Consider the following 20,147-nt stretch of genomic DNA (forward strand, 5'->3'; position numbering starts at 1 on the left):
TGTTGTGTGAAAATTATTTGCTTCTTTTTTTTTTTTTTTTTTTTTTTTTTGCAGTTTAATGTTTCCAGGTTAGCATGCCTGTAACAGTGACGGGGCATTAAACTGCACATTACTTGAATATGAGACCCTTCTGAAGCAAATAAATTTCACACAACAATAGATATAATGTACTCTTAAATGAATCCCACAAGAATTGGAATAATCATCCCCCAGCATTCCCACTGATTCCCAGTGATTAGTTACTAGCCATCCCCTTTAACATCATTCATGGGTCAGTGGAATAACCACGGTCTGCAGACGGAGGGAAGCAGATACAACATGTCTTGACGCTGCAAGGCAGCAACCTTACAGCAATTCAGGATATGTTTGCAGAGTCTGCACAGCAAGAGCTGCCTCCACCAGAAGGCTTGGGTCTTGAAAATCCTATGGAGGTTCCCCTGTTGAATGTCCCATTACTGAACACCAACTTAAACAGCTAAGGGAGTTGGTAGAACCCCTTGATGGAAGCAACCCCTTGGGAGTTCATTGTACACCCACACCCTTGACTTTGTTCATTACTTGTAGATCATGTACATTTGATTGTTACAACCCATAAATTGATGAGTACCGGTACACCATGCAGGTAGTAGTCTCAATAGTCCCTAATATAGTGTCTCATACCGTGTATACTGTAATGGTAAGGCTACCATGGTATATATGGTGAAAGTTGGCATTTTTTTCATTAAGCATCCGTTTCAAATAAAAAAAAAAAACCCAGATGAATGGAAACAACAGAATGAAACATGAAAACAGTTTGACACGATACATTAGAAAATTTACAATTGAATGGATCTATTGATATTGATGATAAATTTGCAGAAAATCAGAAACTATGTTCAAAATACATAATCGCAAGCGAAACTATTCCTCTTGAACTAACAATGTTTTGAGACAAAGGGAAAATTATCTTTAACTCTGTGGTAATTTCCAACAAGGAGTAAGAAAAAACACATTTCGTGTATTTCACAGAGACAGCAATCACAATATATTAGCATATAATAGTTCCTTTTTTTCAAACAGTTAAATGACAACGGCCATTGATTTAGACAGAATTGATAGTTAATGTTGGTTGTTAACAATAAGGTGTATAAGTTTGTATAATTTGACTTCCAGTTTTGTAGCTATACTATTTTTAATAGGGAGAATGATATGAAATTTTCATAATGCACAACTGATAAGGATGAATTGTTGATGGGGTGATGCTAAAGTGTTCTTTGGATATGTAGAATATTTGAGGAAAGCACAAGGTTAGAGTGGTCCTCGATTAGGATACTTGTAATCATTCCTGTCAGTCTGGTGATATGATAAACTGCTTTGGGACCCTTGAGATTGCTTTGTCAGAGTAAGAGTTATATTCTTAAAGAGATTTCATTGTTTATGACATTGATAATGGAAGCTTACATTGCATGCATAATGGATTTTTGTGCAAACTTCTGGAATGCAGAACTATGTATATTTTTTTGCCAGTAAATACTTCCATTTTATATATTCATAAAGTAAATATCGATGCTGAAGATTTGTTTGCAGTGCTGTATATCAAGAAAATTAAGATATATTCCAACAGCACTGTTAGTGACATGCACTGTAGTATGTACCTCACAAAGTAATGTGAGATAGGCTAAAAATAGCCATTTGAAATGTTGCATTGTGGATCAGTACATTGTAGGCCCTACAGTAAGAAACTTGCAGTGAATTAGTATTATATTAGTTTATCTCTGTTATATTTACAGCGGTAAATTGATTTTTTCTTGATAAACTACAAGTAGATAAACACTCAGAGTAATAAAGTGCATTCACATTGTGTTACATGTTGAAGTGATTTAAGATCATGAGTTTCTAACAGTATTGGTGGCATTGACAGGTACAGTATGTTCTGTTATTTTTGTTGTTTATCGGTAATTTCTAATGTTATAATCCCAAAGGTCAAACCATGTTGAAAACTTCGATGTTGGTTGATGAGATGTGGTGTTATCATTATTAATGTACTTTTTTTTCCAAAATTGGGATTGTCAGTATTTTGATGTGACATTTTATTAAGAAGAATGTCTTCATATGACTTGCTTGTAACTTTCATGCGGCTTGGTTTTAAGAATATCAGACAATGATGACCATTCTGCTTTAAATACATTACAGTCATCCAGACTTTAATCTTGATCTCACACGCCTTTTCATTCAAATTCGATTGCTATGCAACTGTGCTGCGTGCGTATGTGTCTTCATGCTGAATTCAATCATGCAATCCTCAAGAAGCTACCAGTATTACATGACTAATGAGGACAAGATGAAAATAGAAATTCAAGTTTACACAGAAAAGTGTATTTCTGGCAATGTCAAATGTGTGGATGCTTTCATTATTTCTCAAAATTGTAATGTTTGAAATAAAGAGATGTGTAGTAAGAGAAAGAGAGATAAAGAGAGAGAGAGAGAGAGAGAGAAGGGGACGTGGCTGTGTGTGTGCGTGCATGTGTGTGTATGTGTGTGTGCAATAACTGCCTGCAAGAATGCAAAAGATCGAGAGAGAGAGAGAGAGAGAGAGAGAGAGGGGGTACAGGCATGAGAAAAGAGGGCGACAGCAGAAGAGTGCATGACAGTGATGAGGAAATACAAGAAAATTATATTCAGTCTCTTAGTATCAACATAACGATATCTTTCATACACTTCCAGAGTACTACATTAATTTCTGAACATTAAGGGATAGTTTATTAGTATTGGTGGATATGAGAATTTGGCTTTTAACTTTTTTTTTTCGAGATCCCAGGAAACCACTTATGAAATACATGTAGTACAGAGGATACCATTGTAGGAGAAATTCAAAGTTTATTAATGAAAATCGGTTTTCGTATGGCTGAGGCACCCCAAAGCAAAGTAAAACAAAGCGATCGTACTAAAAGCTGGGTCCCAACTTTTACTAGAATCGCTCTTTTTGGATATCGCGGCCATTTCAAACCAATTTTCATAAAACAAACGTTGAATTCCTATTAAAATTACATGCTCTTTCATATTTCATAAAAAAAGTTTATCACTATCTCAAAAAAAATGTTAGAAATCTGAAGATAGGTCTCAACCGAAATTGTACAATCCCTTTAACATGCTTCAGACGTCAGACAAAATTCACATTACCCCCATTCCTATTTAGTTATACCAAGTGACTAAAATGGTTTGCTAAAGTGTTCCGGCAAATGATGAAAACATTTCAAGTAAAACAAGAACAATTTTCTTTTATAGAACAATGTCTGGAATTTAAGTCAATACACTATTGTTGCAACACTATGCATCACATTTCCTTCACAACAGAAAAAGTAATCTAATACACAGGCAATTGCCGTAGTGTATAATTTTGAACTCAAGATGGCGCTAAACATAGTTATGAAAATATTATTAAATGTGTGATAACTCTGAATTGAGCACTTTTTAGACTTAACGAGTTTTAGTGGTTGTTAAGCAAAAAAGAAAAACAAAACAAAACAATCTCTACATTTGTCCAAAATCTCATTTAGTTGCCACATGGTGAGCACAAAAACCAAAAAAACAGAGCTCTTTTTCTTGTACCGGGTATGCATCTCGGCCTCTTGTGCGGAAAATACTCCACCTCAGGCAGTTTTAGACCAGACTCAAATGGAGAAAGAGCGAAAAAGTGCCACATGTAGAAAAGTGAAGCCTTTTTATTTGTGAAATATGTATAGAATATTGGCAATGATACTGTTTTTTAACTCTTCATGTGCCATGGTGGAAATCCCCTTTGTGCCACATTATTCTGAGACACTAACGGTTTCATGCTTTGAGAAACATTCTGTTTTTCAAGTCTATGTAACTTCTATAGATTTCTGTTGATCTGGACAAATAGTGAGTAGAGTTGTAGAGAAAATGCCAAGCTTTGCTTTGATGTATTATTGTATGACAAATCTATGATTGTTTTTCTTTCACATGACCTTTTTGCACACAAAACAGTAACAGAAACTTAGAAATCACTCTCAAATCCAGTTGAGAACACGGGTCCTCTTGATAATGAATCACCACATAAAATGCAAGCTATATGTGAGGGGAACTGAAGTGAGAGAAATACTTTCATTGTACCGCGGCATTTGGCGATTTATCGATCGGATTGGGCGGAGAGTTGAGCAGAATATGCGAAGTTGGCACGCCGTCGACTGAGTCGGACGTGCGAACGTGGCACATAAAGAGTTAACTTTGATTTGTTTGTTATAATTATATTACACAGTGTATGCGATCATGCATTCTTTTTGAATTTGTAGAAAACGTAAAACCGTTCGAATTTTGTGACTTTCCCAGAGGTTCATGGTCTACCTCCAGAAGGGAGGCAAGAACTGATGCAGTCAAAAGACATGGTTAGGTTCCTGGAAATAGAAATCGATGACCAGAGAAGGACTGGGCGGGGTGTCAATCAGTGAAGCAGTGTTTTGGCACACACAAAACTTGCGCTTTTCACGCGGACAAAGACATTCTTTTTTTTTTTTTTTTTTTTAAAGATGAAGGGATTTCTTGTATGCTTTTTTTAATCAGTACCAGGGCCGTAGGCTAGGGAGATTTATTATTCTTATTTCCCCCGTTTTCGAGAGAATGGAGCAGCCTATGTAGTATACTCTTCCGTATTTACTGAGAGATCCTACCAAACTACCGTCTTTGCAATGGACATCGGAATTGATGAATAACCCGATTCAGTATACCACCCTCATTGTCGTTATGAATGATGTTCATGTTGAATTTTGCAGACTGTTTATTAAGATTCTTTATATCAAATTATTTAGCAATTCATCGAGTCAGGGAACTGTCTATCGGAATTTTCTTGTTCCTTGATTTCTTTTATAAATGGTAAAAGTGCAGTGGCAAAGCTATAGGTACGTCACAACCATACTGGGCATGCTCACTGTGGCGAAAAAAAAAGCAAGTGTATTACTCATCATTATAATAGCGTGACTTTTCCACCTGCCTGCGCGGAGAGCTAGCTTAGATTTATTAGACATCAGATGGAAGCGCACTGCACTCCCCATCCTAAACTGATCATCCTAATAACGAGTATTACCAATTTATTATGATGATTAAAGAAGAATAGGAATTAAAATAGTAATGATTATTATAACAATGACAATGATAGCAACAATAATAATGATGATGATCGCAATAACGATAATAACAATGATGATAATAGAAACAATGATAACAAGGTATAGTTTACTGATATACCTGAGATCACGTATGATATAGATATCAGATGTTGATAATGCTAACAAAGGGTCTGTACAGTGCTGTGGATTATAGATATTAAATTGAAATCTTGAGCATCACTTGCATCACAAATCTGTACTTTGCGAAATACGAAAAAAAGCATTTTGCTTGTCTGTCAAATGTTTTTGTCAAAGCATTCAAAGGGGAGACAGTAGCTTCACCAAACACACTGTGTCAGAGACACTTCCCTCCACACCCAATGAATAAGATAAAAGTGTCAGAAAATTGTTTTTATAAAAAAAAAAAATGATGGTAACAAAGGTAATGGACTTACTAGTAACTTTTTAGTACGATGTTATGAATAATGACATGATAAATGCAATTCATTTTTTTTTTAAAGCGTAAGATCTCGCGTATAAAATGGATAAAAATGGAGGAGCGCCCCTGATCGTACACTTCGTAAACAGTTGCGGTACTGGGATTTTTATTTTATCTTTATTTTTTTACGTGGGGGGGGGGGAGGGTGGGGTGGGATGGGGGGTGGTTGTGTCTGTAGTGATTCAATTTCCGAGCCACCTAGGGAATGGTTTAGCCATGTATGTATTAACATGTCCTACTGATCCGCAATAAATCCACATTTAAGTGTATATAGCAATATCAGATAAAGGGGAGGATGGGGGAGTGTGACCCCTTTTGCACCCCAGGTGATGATAATGATAAGTATATCATGATAATAGCCTAATACTACGCGTATACTACGAAAAAAGGAGGTGAATGAAAATGAAAACAAGAATGATAATGTTTGAATAATTGCACTGTATGCCTTTACCTGTATGTTACACTGAGCTACCACTCTGCCATCCCCTATCCGCACTCCTCAAAAAGAAAAAAAGGAATACTCTCTATTTTTGGAAAACTGAAAGGCTCTTTTTGAGAGTTAACAGAATATAATGCAAATCAATGTGAATATAATTTCATAGTGATTTTATGAAAGGTCTATTTTTGCATCATATGTCATAAATCTGGAGAACGGGCCCACAGACACTCAGTACCCCTGCCATGAATTACTCTGGGACACACTGCTAATTCGGTATGAAAATAGAAAAATACCCTTAAAGGTAGGGAATCCTATTTGCATGCCTTAAATGAAGAGTTGTATAAATACAGTGGTATGTTGAAGAGAGTATTATTTTAGAAACTCCCATAAAGTACTGAAAGTGAAAGGTAACATTTAGTACATTTTTGCTGACCGTTAGATTTTGAATTGAATTTTTTTCGGGGCTCACCGTAAATTTCAGTACATTACTTGGCTACCTTTGCAGACCCATGCACTGCATGTGTGTCCATCATGTATATTTTGTGAAGGAGGTTCATCAAAACTTACAAACATTTCTATATACATTCTTGCCACACACTCTATATGTTATTACATCAGCTCTTATACTTTTAGATTTGTGTTTATAGATAGAAAATACAGAAGACTGCAACAAAAAGGCTTAAGAGTTTTGTGCATTATTCATATTGTAGATAACTGTTGACTTCCAAATTTCTCAGCAGTGGCCTAAACAAGTCCCCTGAGGTTCATATTTAATGTTTTGCTGCATTTTGGGAGGTCTGTAAAAGGTACCCCCTACCTTTAAAATGTGCATCAACAAAATGAAAAAAAAAGGAAAACATTTTGTAATGCAAATGATTTAACCACAAAATAAAAATGTCCTCTACATCAGTTACAAATCAGGAGAACGGGCCCGCAGATATTCAGTACCCCCTACCATGAATTATTATGGGACAAATCGCCAATTCGGTGTGAAAAGAGAAAAATACCTTTAAAATCTGCTTCATTGATTATAGTAATTATAAACATTTTGTAACTTAAAGACTTAAAAATAAAGTTGTCCCACACAGATGTTGTCAAGATCACATGCTGTCTCGGCTGCTATAATGAGTTGTCTAGATTGCCCCCGAGGACGAGCTGTCGTGTGGCCGAGTTCTCCAGATGTTAGACTGCGCTCCATGGAGTTTTGAACACTTCTGCAGGATTACGGAGATTTGACTGTAACGGGAATTCTGATTGGACAGTCAACAGAAAACTGCGCATACGTACGTAAGCAAGAATAGCATACCGTACGTATGCTTGGAGCGTACGCACGATGATAGCGTACGTGTGCTTAGAAGCGTACGCGTGCTTAACTGAGCTCACTGATTGGTAAATAAGCGTACGTACGGTAGTTTAAGCGTACGTACGGTAGTTTGAGCGTACGTAAGGTAGATGGCGTTAATGGCAGCGCTGGCCAGCCATACGGAAGTGCATTTTCGGGCGAAATTTGATATGCGTGCCGCGCGCTTCGAGCTGAGCAGCCTATGGAAGCTGTGACCTTTACCCGTCAACGAAATTTTGGCCCGCGCCTGGCGCGGGTTTAGCTCTATTGCTCTTGGTTGACTATCGGGTCAGTGTCAAACATGTCGCGTATGATCCTCATCTGACGATCTTTCCTTATCGGATTATGCCCGATATGTCTGACATTGACCTGATAGTTGACCAGCACCAGTCAGACTTATCAGACTGTAATCCCATACACTTCAGTGAGTGGCCGGAAGCAACAAACTTTGCTTGCGATGAGTGACCGATGAGAAAAAAAAACGAACCTACATATCTCTTCGTAATCATGTTTAAAAACAGTTTCATAACCATGGGCATGATAACATTATTCTATTTAAACTAGAATTACCTAAACCGGCTAAAAATTCTCTAAGACATTAATGATGAAACATCAATGATTATGCATGTACTCTGGTAAATTTATAACATGTAAATTAATATCAGATTGTAACGACTAAACTTTAGGTCTCACACATAATTCATCTTCTGAATCTGAGCTTGTTTTGTGAAGCTCGATATTGATTTAGGGTCTACATTTAAATGGTCTAAATGTACGTTGTCGTTGTACTCTGTACTACTGTAGTATGCCTTATGTTTATTAACTATACACAGCCATGTCTCTGTAAAGTGGCACAGCGTGCCTTTCTTGTCTCACCTTCCTGGTTGAGCTAATTTTTATTAGACATTACAGTGTCTTTTACCTCCTGAATATGAAGAGCACTCATATGGATCTTTGAGCAGAAGAAGCAAAGGCTTGCTATAATCTTGTGCTTGGATTCGTTCAATTCGCGGAATTAGGAAGCCATGTCAGCTTAGCGACACCCTTGAAACGCTGAGTAAATTTTACGTCATTAGTAGACATCACTCACACTTGGGGGTGTTTCATAAAGCTGTTCGTAAAGTTACGAACAAATTACGAGCGACTGGTGATCAGTACTGATGTGCTACACATATCAGAATTTCCATAATTCAGCACAAGAACTGATTACCAGTCACTCGTAGGTCGTTTGTAACTTTACGAACAGCTTTATGAAACACCCCCCTGGTGGTAGTGCAGTGGCTGGACCGGACGCGGACGAAGTTGTAGTGTAGAGTAGTGTTGGCAAACAGCATGCAACACTGACTGGGCAACTATCCTAGCCAGCTCCAACGTCGTCTTTTCAACGTCTGTTTCTGCATAACAACAAGACAATATTTTCCGTCGTCCCATACAATCCAGATATCTAAGCCACGAATTGGAGGAGAAAACCGTCGATTGTGATTGTACCGAAGTATGACAAGTACGTGCACAACGGTATCCACAACGTGTTTTATAGCACTATACATGCACACCGGATGTTTTGGTCCTGCAATACGTTAGTATCATTATCTTTGTTGTGATTGTTGAATTGCTGTATTCTTGCCAAATTCAATCTAATCAACAACATCGTTATGTGCACGACTACTAGGCCTAATGGCGTCGTTTTATTAACTCTTTATGTGCCATGGTGGAAACCCCCTGTGTGCCACGTTATTCTGAGACACGAAGGTAGTCATGCTTTGAGAAAGAATTATGTTTTTCCAATCTATATAACTTCTACAAATTCATATTGAGCTGGACATGATAGTTAGCAAAGTTGAAGAGGAATGCCAAGCTTTGCTTTGATATAGATTGTATGACAAATCTACTTATATTTATTTTTTCTAATGACCAGTTGCTACATTACTGTAAAGGCATGACTTTTGCACATGACACCGTGAGAGAAACTTAGAATTTACACGCAAATTTAGTTGGAAACACCGCTTAATAGTCAATCACCACATAGAATGAAAGCTGTATGTAAAAGGAGCAAGAGCGCGAGAAAAGCTTTCATTGTACCGCAGGATTAGCGATTTATCGATCGGTTTAAGCGGATTATTGCGTTTGAGCAGAATATGCGAATTTGGCAAGCCGTCGACTGAGTCGAACGTGCGAACATGGCAAATAAATAGTTAATAGACAGGTTTTTGTTAATTACTAATTAACGTACAAGTCTCTGAAAAATGAACATTCGGAAATGTAATTGTTTATCTAAAAGTATATCTTTCAAGCCTAAAACAGCGTAATGCATCGCCCATTGAAGTGAAACTGAAGAAAAACGGGGTCGTGCAACGGCCTAGTTTATCTTCTGGTAATTTCAGCAAAGATCGTACATTCAGTGTACTATCTTTGATTTCAGTCAGAGCGGCCAGAAAACTTTGTGCATGCACAAACTTTTTTCCTCGCCGAAAACGGATAGCGCGATCTGACCCTTTTCGGATGTATGTTTTTTCCTGTACCTGTACTGTACTTTATCGTTTTCCAGGCGTTACCATCCGATGGGCCCCCTGTAGGGTATGTTGCTGCAAGAGATGAATGGATGGAACGGCTAAGTACAGCAGTACATCAAACGTATACACACGGCATAGCCACAGGACGACTACCGGGCAAAACGCATCTAGTTACGGATGGCAAACGGACAGAACGGCCATAAAGTGAAGATTACAGCTTATGGACAGAATAGCTACAGCACATCCACAGTAAATGAACAGGACATGAAGCTGATGTTGAACGAATATGTACCGGCCTTGCTGCAACTGACTCCTGCAAAGACATGTAAAAACGTTGTTCTCTGACGTTCGATGTCCGTCTCATGCGCAACCCATTTGTTCATTTGTGACTGTGCACCTCAAAACGAACATAAAGTCGCACACACTGATTTTGCGTGAGGACTGAAAATAAGTGAAGTGGGTCAACCTAGCCGAACTTGACTTTTTCATATTTTCTGAAAGAGTGGGTCTTCTTTTACATTATGCTAAAATTTGGTATCATAAAACGGGCAGGAAAGTGTGTTTTTTTTTTAGTAGTTTATCTCGAACATTTTTAGTAGAATAGTGTGATTAGGTGTGTCTTTAGAATCCCTTTTTCATTTCTGAAAAACCTTGTCCACACTCTTCACTTTCAACTCTAATAACTTTTGAAAGGATAGTGCTACTGCTTTGAAAGTTGGCATTAATTATGGACAGAATGTGTTAATGAGGCATGCTTTATTTCACTTTAATCTGATAATCCCTTCATTGTTGTTACTCTGGTGGTTTACTTCCTGTTTTTTGTCCCATTCATCGCACAGCCAGCACGGTTTGGTAAAGATTAAGCGCTTGAATAGACACTGTACTTCAGAGCCTCTTTTCTTAGTTCACACTTTTCCTGAGTTTGTGCTTTCTTTCCAATATTTAGATGGGTTAGGAGAGTCCATTCGATTTGAGTTAGACATCATTTTAAAGCTTAAAGTCTGCTCTTTCAGAATATGGTCTGAACTAAAATTTCATGTCTGGCGACTTTTTGTTTTGAGGTGCAGGGTCACATTTTGTCTTGTGGACATGCGGCTCATATTCGTTTCTCATGTGTTTGCGCGCGTTCCCACGTTCCACTGTCCTGTACACAATCGCACCAGGTGCGTTGTTTTTCGTGTTATTCGGTTCTTAGACCGTGCATGTACACTCCGCCAGCATGTTTGTTTGTTGTTAATGTTATTATCATTGTTGTTTATAATGTTAACGCCCTCCGGTGGGCAATCGTGTTAAGCGTCTTGGCTGCGGTAATAAATCTACACCACAACCGTACCTGGGATCGTCCGGTGTTTTCTTCTCGTAATGGCGTGGTGGCATCGTTTGGGATCCGAATCTTAGGCCCGATTTAACGTCCACAGGAATCCGAACGGGGAGAGATCTCGCTCGACATAAAAGGGGCCGGACGTTCAGCAAAAGCGCTGTGATAGTTCCAGGTACTGATTTCACCTTTGTGTGTGTAGTCCCATACATACACATTGAAAATGTGTGATGCATCAACGCAGCGATGCGCCGCAGCGGCCAAGTCCAAGGCACCCGCACCCGCACCGACACATCGGTGCCCTGTGACTACTGTCGGAACCACGGCAGCTGACACATCGTGCACAACCCCTTACTTCCCCGGAACTGTTGGTCTCTACCCTCCCGTGGAGGTCGACGTCCACTTGAGAAGTGGTACACCACTGAACATCATCAGAGTGTCAATGGCAGAGAAGTTGGAGTTGGATATTGTGGTTGATTCATATGGATATGATGATCACTTAATTCATGATTACTGGTCTATTGGAGATAGTCTCAAGCTGCCTGATAGTCTCATGCTGACAAAGATAGTAGGCCTGACCTGCTTCTCTATTTATTGTAATGGCTTACAGATGTTGTGTGATGCCATCGTCGTGAGTGATGACAACACAGATAAGGACATAATTGGCGGCGCCCCCTTCATGGAAACAAACGACATCTCAGTGCGCCCCTCAAAGCATGAAGTCACATTCAGCGATGACTCTGTGTTCACATACAATTGGCATTGTGATTATCCTCCTTCCTGTCAGCCTATTCATGCAAGTGACTATGATAACCAGCATCAATCTGTTTGCAAAGCAGCTGACAGCACGCCTGATTCCAGTCACCTTCAGCTTTTAGCTCAGTGTGAGTCTAGCTCTTGCACCAAGCGTTTGCCTGCCGCCCATGCTGGACTTCTACATACAGAGCAGGAACACCACCTTGAGTATGGACTTAGCTCTGATGACTGTCACCATCCTGTCAATTGTGATCCTCATTGCCCTACTACTACATCCCCGTCCGGCTCCCAGCTGGAAGGCGTGAATGACCCTCCACCCTTGGCTGCTACGTGCCCAGCCTTGCCAACGCACACCTCATCAATCCCATGCTCTGGCACCCCATCGCCATCTGCTGTCATGATAGACATCGCACAGACTCCCCAAGACAGAGAAGGCCCTGCCCATGCACATGGTCCACCCCCTGAGGCTGAAGCCATGGACGTTGGTCTCCCAACAGCGATGCAATACCCCGGTAGTGCCCGCGTGGGTGCACCTGACCCCAAGCTAAGGGTGCCCTTCAATGTTGTCCCTAGCACTTCCTGTCACAATGGTGATGTCTGCTCCCTGACCGCTGTACGGGATACCTCTGATGCCCATCTTGGTCCTGTATTGCTATATCCTTTGTGTACCAGCACCAGCAGTTTCCCTCCTGACAGCTCGACTGATGTGCACCACATGTCACCCATGGGGTGGGATACGCCTCCCCAGCCGTGGCCTGATGATGTTCTCGAGCATTGTCCTCTCGTCACTAGCCAAGTTTTGGTACAGCCAGTCCCTGCCCTTTCTGCTCCTGCCCCCTACCTTGCGTATGATGACAACCATCCCCCTGATGGTTCCAGCCGGCCACCGTCCACCATCCCCTTACGGGCAGTACAAGCTCCTTCCCTCTGGATGAGTTTGTTGCTCCTTTCCTGTTCCCATTCGCGCCCCCCTGATGCCAGCAGCCCACTGATGTCCTACATGCTCCATGCGGCTTCTTTGGCCCACACCCTGATGACTCCCTACCCCAAGTCATGCCCCTCTTCTATCTGTGCTGCCTATGCACCTGGATAGTGTGGCCCATTTTGTTTTGTGTATATTGAGTATAGACAATAGACTTTGATGGACATGTTAATCATGCAGTAACTCATTCTTTTGTGTTTTTATGTACAGATGAATAAGATGTTTAACATGCCTTTTTATCGGGTATACATGTACGATTGTATTTCATTCTTTCTAAACATTTACGGTTGTTGGTTTGTTTGTTTTTTCATCAGAAAGTAAATGTAATGTTTCAGTTGTCAGTATTTGTACCAGGTGTACCCCCTTTTTATAGATACACGTCTTCCTGATTATTTTTGTGTTTTCATTAAAAAAAAAACAAACAAAGACAAGAGAGAGAATAGATACAATTGTACTGTACTGCTGTTTATCAGTAATGTCCTCAGCTTATTGTTTGCTTTTCACCAATGTAGTTGGTGTACTCATGTGTTATGATCGCTTTCATTGCTGCAATGCAAGTTTGTCCCTGTCATACTCAAGCCTTTGGACTCTGTCCTCTTTGTACAGATGTAAGTGTGTTGTGTTCTTAGAGGGTTCTCTATCTTTTATAAGATGTGTGGTTTTACATCATTGGGTAAAGCCAATTTCATTTCTCTGTTTTGGATGGGAAACCAAATCTGTTTTTATACTTCTTACACTTTACCCTCATTCGGGTATTTGTACTTTCTGTTCAAATTTGAGATCTGAGTGATTCCTCATATGGGATTTTTTTACATAGGTTTTATGCAGATCTCTATAATTATTTTGATCTGCAAGATCTGTATAATACTTGTTTTAGTTTCAGATTATACAGGTTTTATACCTCTTGTCGATAAAGTATTGTGTATATTATGATTTATTATTGCCTCTTCTGTTGCTGTAACTTGATTATTACCCAACAGATTTCATTCAGACTTGCTAGGGAGAAGTATGGGTGATCATTCCACATGAAGGACACAACAGTTTGTGGTAATGGCGCCCTCAGTGTTCCAACTTTGGATGCCAATGCTTATTTCTTGTGTGTGCTCTATCAGCCACATTTTTTATAAGATCTTTTTCAAATTTGGTAAAAAGGTGCTTTATAGTGAAATGAAGATGCTCATATTTTTTTGGTGGTGGCACCTTCGTTTGTTCTGTCTTTATACATGAAAAGGTAAATTCTACAGGGTCCGCTTGTGTGTGCGACCCTACCTTGTTTCTTGACTGATCTTTTAAAAAAAATTTTATGTACATGTATCTTAGTCAAATTTATACACCTACATCTATTTGGATTTTATTGTATCCTGCAACAGTTGCCATGTACAAAATTGTGGCCTACAAAGTAATCCAGATGGAGTATGGGAGATGGGTTCGGGGGATACATGTGCTCGATTGCGAGTGCTTCTAGTTTACAATTTGCAGTGAACAGAAAGAAGTGATCTGGGCAGCACTTGTTACATAAATATGCTCTGTGTTTGATATTACATGTAATTGCATTCCAAATGTTATATGCATAATTTTGAAGATAATATCTATGCAACAGTCAAGTAAGTCACTGTTTGAGTGTAGATTTTTAGGTTTGGTTTTTAAAACAATCCTTATGTTACAGTTTGCTAAAGTCACCCATTATTTGGTTTGATATATGAGTATAGTTATAGACCCTGTGTTTATGCTTGTCCAGCATTCCCACGTGTGACTCTGTGTTTTTACTAACAGTATACCATGCTGTAGTAGAAGTATAAAGTAGTTATTGCAAATTTTTTATATGCATAAGTATTGTATCATTCATGCAGGGAGCTGTCTGTGTATAATTGCTTAATGAAGTGACTTTGATGTGGTATTATGGGTAATATGAAGTGCATGCATATGTCATAGCTTCGTGTATTCTTTCCATGCATACGTGTATCATGTTTATTTTTGTAAACTACAAGATGGTGGATTTTAAGTATACTGTGTTTGATTTCACTAGTGTACATGTGTGTCAATGGAGATTTTAGTCTCTACGTACTATGATTTAAAGCGTTAGATAGATATTTTTATAGGGATGGAAGAACACATCTTCTGGCGGTAGTTATGTTTTTTTGTCTCGATTATCTCACACTCTCATAAAGGAATTGAAGAGAGAAGGTGGTGAAGATGGTATGTACATGTATGTTAAATGATGGTGTGGTACAGTTGTTTAATTTTGATATAAAAGTTTAATAGAGTTTGAAGTGATTGTTACAAATTTATTATGATTTATCTTAGTGCTCATGTGTTATGTAAAAGGGCATAAAAGTATTGTAATGTTTGCATATTTGCAGGATAAGTAGATATGTAAGTTATTTGTTGTTTGACCTTTCGTAATACCTGTTTGGGAATGTTATGACTTATGTATGTATATAGGTTCCTTTTTTTCGTTGTTACATGTTGGTTTTTGATTTGCTCAGCAGTTTGACAGACTTTGATAGTTGATGTGTAACATCAAGCTGACAGTGCCAAAAGAGATGATGCGTTATAAGTGTTACTCAATTGTGATGATATTTTATTAGGTTAAGGGTCAGTTGATGTTATAAATAAAGCTTCCTCTCTTTGTGTTTGAGTAGGATATTTTGCTCCATTTTATTGGAGGTATAAACTGATGTTGTTTATACAGTGTAGTAGACATGTTGCCAAGAATTACTTAGAATCTTGTTTGACATGCCGAATTGGATTTTCAGAGAGAAGTATTGTATTGAGCTTTGTAAGCAAAGGAGAAAAGAAGTAGTCACGCCAGCATGTTTGTTTGTTGTTAATGTTATTATCATTGTTGTTTATAATGTTAACGCCCTCCGGTGGGCAATCGTGTTAAGCGTCTTGGCTGCGGTAATAAATCTACACCACAACCGTACCTGGGATCGTCCGGTGTTTTCTTCTCGTAATGGCGCTCCTCTCAAACAGAAACTTCACACTTCGTCTATCGGATTGACAATTTGAACAACGGATGAGCAAAACATTGCCCGTTTCTTGTACGGTGGGCCCATCCGGCAAAGTGTGACAGGGGCATTATGCACTGCATAACTTATTATAGTGTACTTATCTCAGATATTGCTATAAACAATCACAATGGCAATGTCATACATACGCTCCGAACCGCGCGATCGAAACTGTTATTCATGAATCGGTTTCGGCAAATGCGACCCTCTATTGACGGTGGTTCAAGTTTACACAGAAGAAGAAGAAGAAGAAGAAGAAGAAGAAGAAGAAGAAGAAGAAGAAATAAATTGGCCGACTCTCTTCTCCCAATGCCGCATACCATGCACCAGGAGCACAACTTCAATGATACCTTTAACCGTCAGGTTGACAGCCGCATAGCGCCAGCCGGCTACGCTGCTGACTATGCACCTCAGAAGTCCGTTGTCTAGGTATGAGGCGTTCTGGACGACGATCAAATGTTCGGAGTCACTGACCGTAATGATCTCGTATTTTGATCTGAGGTTACCCGTGTCCCATCGCGACGCCGGGTCCGGGTTACCGGCCTTTGCACAGGTGGCATTGAAGGAATCTCCATCTCGGATGACCAGCCGCTCTGGACTTACTTTCACTGATGGGACGCCTTCAGGGAAAGATAAACAAACCAATTTATGCATACACAGTATAGTTAAAGATTGTAAGCAAGCAGGAGGGAGACTTTCGGGGAATGGCAACATCACTTCGTATACTGTAAAATCAGTAATCATACTAGTAAATAAAAGAGCAAAACCTACAAAATTACATTCTCAAATCTGACGGCAATTCAAGTGCATCTGACACGCGACTAGGACACACCCACATTCTCATGTTATCATTGCTGCCATGAGTATAACCTTAAACAGGGAAAGTCCATGCTGACATGTTGCTTTGTATGAAAACATGAAATGACAAAGGGGTTTCGTGCTCACCTGAGTACAGCAAGTTCACCCTCCACGCATTCTTACCTACATCATGTAAGAATATGCGTGTTGTTGTTGTTTGTTTGTTTGTTTTTTTTTGTTTTGTTTTTTTTTTGTTTTTTAAGGGGGGAGGGGGAGCAATGGGCCATTTGCATATTCTATCACACTGGCAGAAATATCTACCAAGCATGTAGGAACTTGAAAATGACGATCTGTCAAAACTGGCGCGCAATTCGTTCCCGGCCCGAATGTGGCCACCCCGTGAATCTATCATACGCAACATTGAAAGTACATTTACTAATGTATGTACTCAGAGTGTCTGTTGTTTTAAAGAAGTTTTTTTATTTCCTTTAAATTCTCTAATGAATATACATTCTGTTTTAATGCATTCCACATTTGGGGGCAAATTTGACCATGTGTTTTCAAGAAATATCACAAAAATTAATGTGAAAATTACGCTAAATTCGATCCCCCTCCCTGGACCAGTCTCGCGAACTACCATGAATAAACCTGAAACTACAGTCAAGTGGAGAAGGGTGTCCATTTGTAGGAATGTTTATTTCGCACTCCCACGATAATGTCTGTCAAGTTTGGTGAAAATCTGACCATAGCTTTTCATCAACAACAGCAACAACAACAACATAAGTAAAATGCGAAAATGGGTCCAATTTGATCCCCAGCCAATCCCTAGAACTTGAAACAACCGTTACCAATCTACTTACTCATAGCTCTAACTCAGCTAATCACTTCTGGTTCTATACAAACAGATTTGTAAGGACTTCTTAATTTCTGCCCTCCCCCCCCCCCAACACACACACACACACACACACCACGGGATATTTTGTCCTTGCAACGATTGCATCAGCTCACTTGAGCCTTCGGTTTACATGTAGTGCTGAGCAGCTCTCCATCTTATTTCGTTTTATACACAAAATTTCACTAATTTATTTATTTCTTTTTTGAGAAAATTACTGCCTGCAGAGTGGTACAAAATGACAAAAAATGGATAAGAAATAAGGAAGATATGATTTTTAGAAATTTTATTTTTTCTGATATATATATATATATATTTTTTTTTTTTTTTTTTTTGGGGGGGGGGAAGGGGATCTAAACTTCGGGGATATTCCCTACAATATATCAAGCGCATCTATACTTTGCTTTATACAGTTTTGCTACTCAGCATGAAATAACCATTAAGGGGTATATCTTACTCGTGTTTACTCACTCACGGTTTGACACACGGATGGACACACGGACGGACGGAGAGACTGATAGATAATCCGGGAAAATAATGGTTACAATTCGGTATTCAGAAGGTTCGTTAATCCGAAAATAAAAGGTTCTTTATTCCGAAAGTTCGTTGATCCGAAAGACAGTAATTTTCCTAAGATACGTAATTATGCACCTTCTTTTCATGTTCATATTTAGGAACCTTACAAACAGATTAGCGAACCTCCGGAAAAACGCCACAAATGTTCGGATTGACGAGCCCTTTTTTTTTTTTTTTTTGATTTTCGGATTACTCTGGGTATGGGGAATTTGTGTATTCCGCAATAACCAACCTTCGGAATGAAGAACCTTCGGAATAACGAACATTAACCCCCTCCCCCCTCCAAAAACAACAACAATAATAATAATAATGATAATAATAATGTTGGCTCGGTTTCCTTTGGAGGAGGCGATGTAAAATTAATGTAATTATGAGAAGTTTTACAATTCTGCTTTCCTTATTACAATGATTAGTTTATTCATTACTAATTTCAATCAACTTGTACGTGGGCTTACTGCAATTTGGCACGACGTAGCTTTTTATTGGTATCCTGTTGGCGTTATCGAAGCACGTGAGGTTGTTGCCCAGTTCAAGGTCTTGGTGTGGCTCACGCAGCCAGTTGTTCTGACAGTCGCCACATTTGATGGGATTGTGTTCCAATAACCTGAAGAGAAATCACCAAGCTGTAGTTTATATATATCATTCCAATCAAAACGAAATTCATTGTTCATTTATTACAGGAGACCCATGAACTCAATTAGACAGGAGAGAAAGATAGACAAAATGCGGTATTTGGGTATTTGTCCCAAGTTTATTTTGTCAAAGCCATGAACTAGCTTCAATTCAAAGGCAGCGCTGCGACTGCCTACTGACATCAGCACCGGAAGCCTAACAGCCAGCAAGCTTTTGAGCTCATTATTTTTTTTTTTTTCAGTTCAACAAACAGTATACATATGTACAAATAACAATACGATCATTTTGAACATGCTGGGGCATGAGGAGGTTGGGAATGAGACGAGGATTGTCAAAACATTCCACATTTTCGGGCTAGTAAATTTGAAATTATGCCGCTACGCGTGCGTCCTTTGACGTGGTATGATGTGCAGGTGAGAAGATAGAGATAAATGGGTAAGCTTTTGGCAATAAAAATGAGTAAATGAAAACAGACTGAAAAATTCAGTCGGTAGAAGACGTTGACCCAGTTGCACAGATACCCAGTAAGATTAAGAAGTTTCAATTCTTGAGAAGAGGTTTAACATGTGATATCGGCTGCGCTCTTATAATTATTCGAATTGCTTTATTTTGGATAGTCATTAAATTTTTCATATTTGTAGCACATTCGTTTGCCTATGCCAAGTTACACAGTGCGATAGAAAGGGAAAAATGAAAGTACAATATAAAATCCATTACGTCACTCCGCGATATTAAGTGAGAATTTACTAAAAATATTTACTTTGACTTATACTTGGAAATTCTCCTTTCAGTCTCATGTTGAACTTCCAGGAGAGTTTTGAATCGAGAAGTATCCCAAGAAATGGTGTTACTTTAAGACGTGGAAAATAAAAACATTCAAAAGTAAGACTGAATTTTGTAAGATCAGCAGATCGCAGGCGATTACTAAATAACACATAATCACACTTGTGCACATCAAAAGAGAGTTGTTAGCGTAAAGCCACTTATTCACCTTAACTCAGTTGTGATTTACTTTATCACATAAGAGTAAATTGTGAGCACAGATGGCGATGTTTTGTCATCTGTCTATAAGATGTAAGGAAACGCATCGGCGGCATTACTTAAAAAAGAGAGGTGGTGCTAATTGGGTCATCCCGCGAGACCGACACCTACGAGTCATTCAGCCCACGAGACCGGCATTAAAAATAGGTCCAGGAGTCATACAACCTATGAGTTCGACACCAAGAAGAAGAAAAAAAAAAAAGGCTCACGAGACCGACACTACGCAAAGAGGCTCACGAAACCGACAC

General features: G+C 39.1%; 1 protein-coding gene across 1 annotated transcript in view; it reads right to left on the reverse strand.

Moving 5' to 3' along the window:
* The window catches only part of LOC140231078 (BDNF/NT-3 growth factors receptor-like), an 86,818-nt gene extending 69,197 nt beyond the window's left edge, over window positions 1–17,621 (reverse strand). Inside the window, exons 1-2 of the mRNA XM_072311229.1 lie at window positions 17,618–17,621; window positions 16,310–16,579 (exon numbers count right to left, since the gene is read on the reverse strand). Of these exons, the coding sequence (XP_072167330.1) occupies window positions 16,310–16,579; window positions 17,618–17,621 (274 nt within the window). The remainder of the gene's footprint in view (window positions 1–16,309; window positions 16,580–17,617) is intronic.
* Between the last annotated feature and the right edge of the window lie 2,526 nt (window positions 17,622–20,147).

Source organism: Diadema setosum, chromosome 7 (assembly GCF_964275005.1).
Source record: "Diadema setosum chromosome 7, eeDiaSeto1, whole genome shotgun sequence".
NCBI lineage: Eukaryota > Metazoa > Echinodermata > Echinoidea > Diadematoida > Diadematidae > Diadema > Diadema setosum.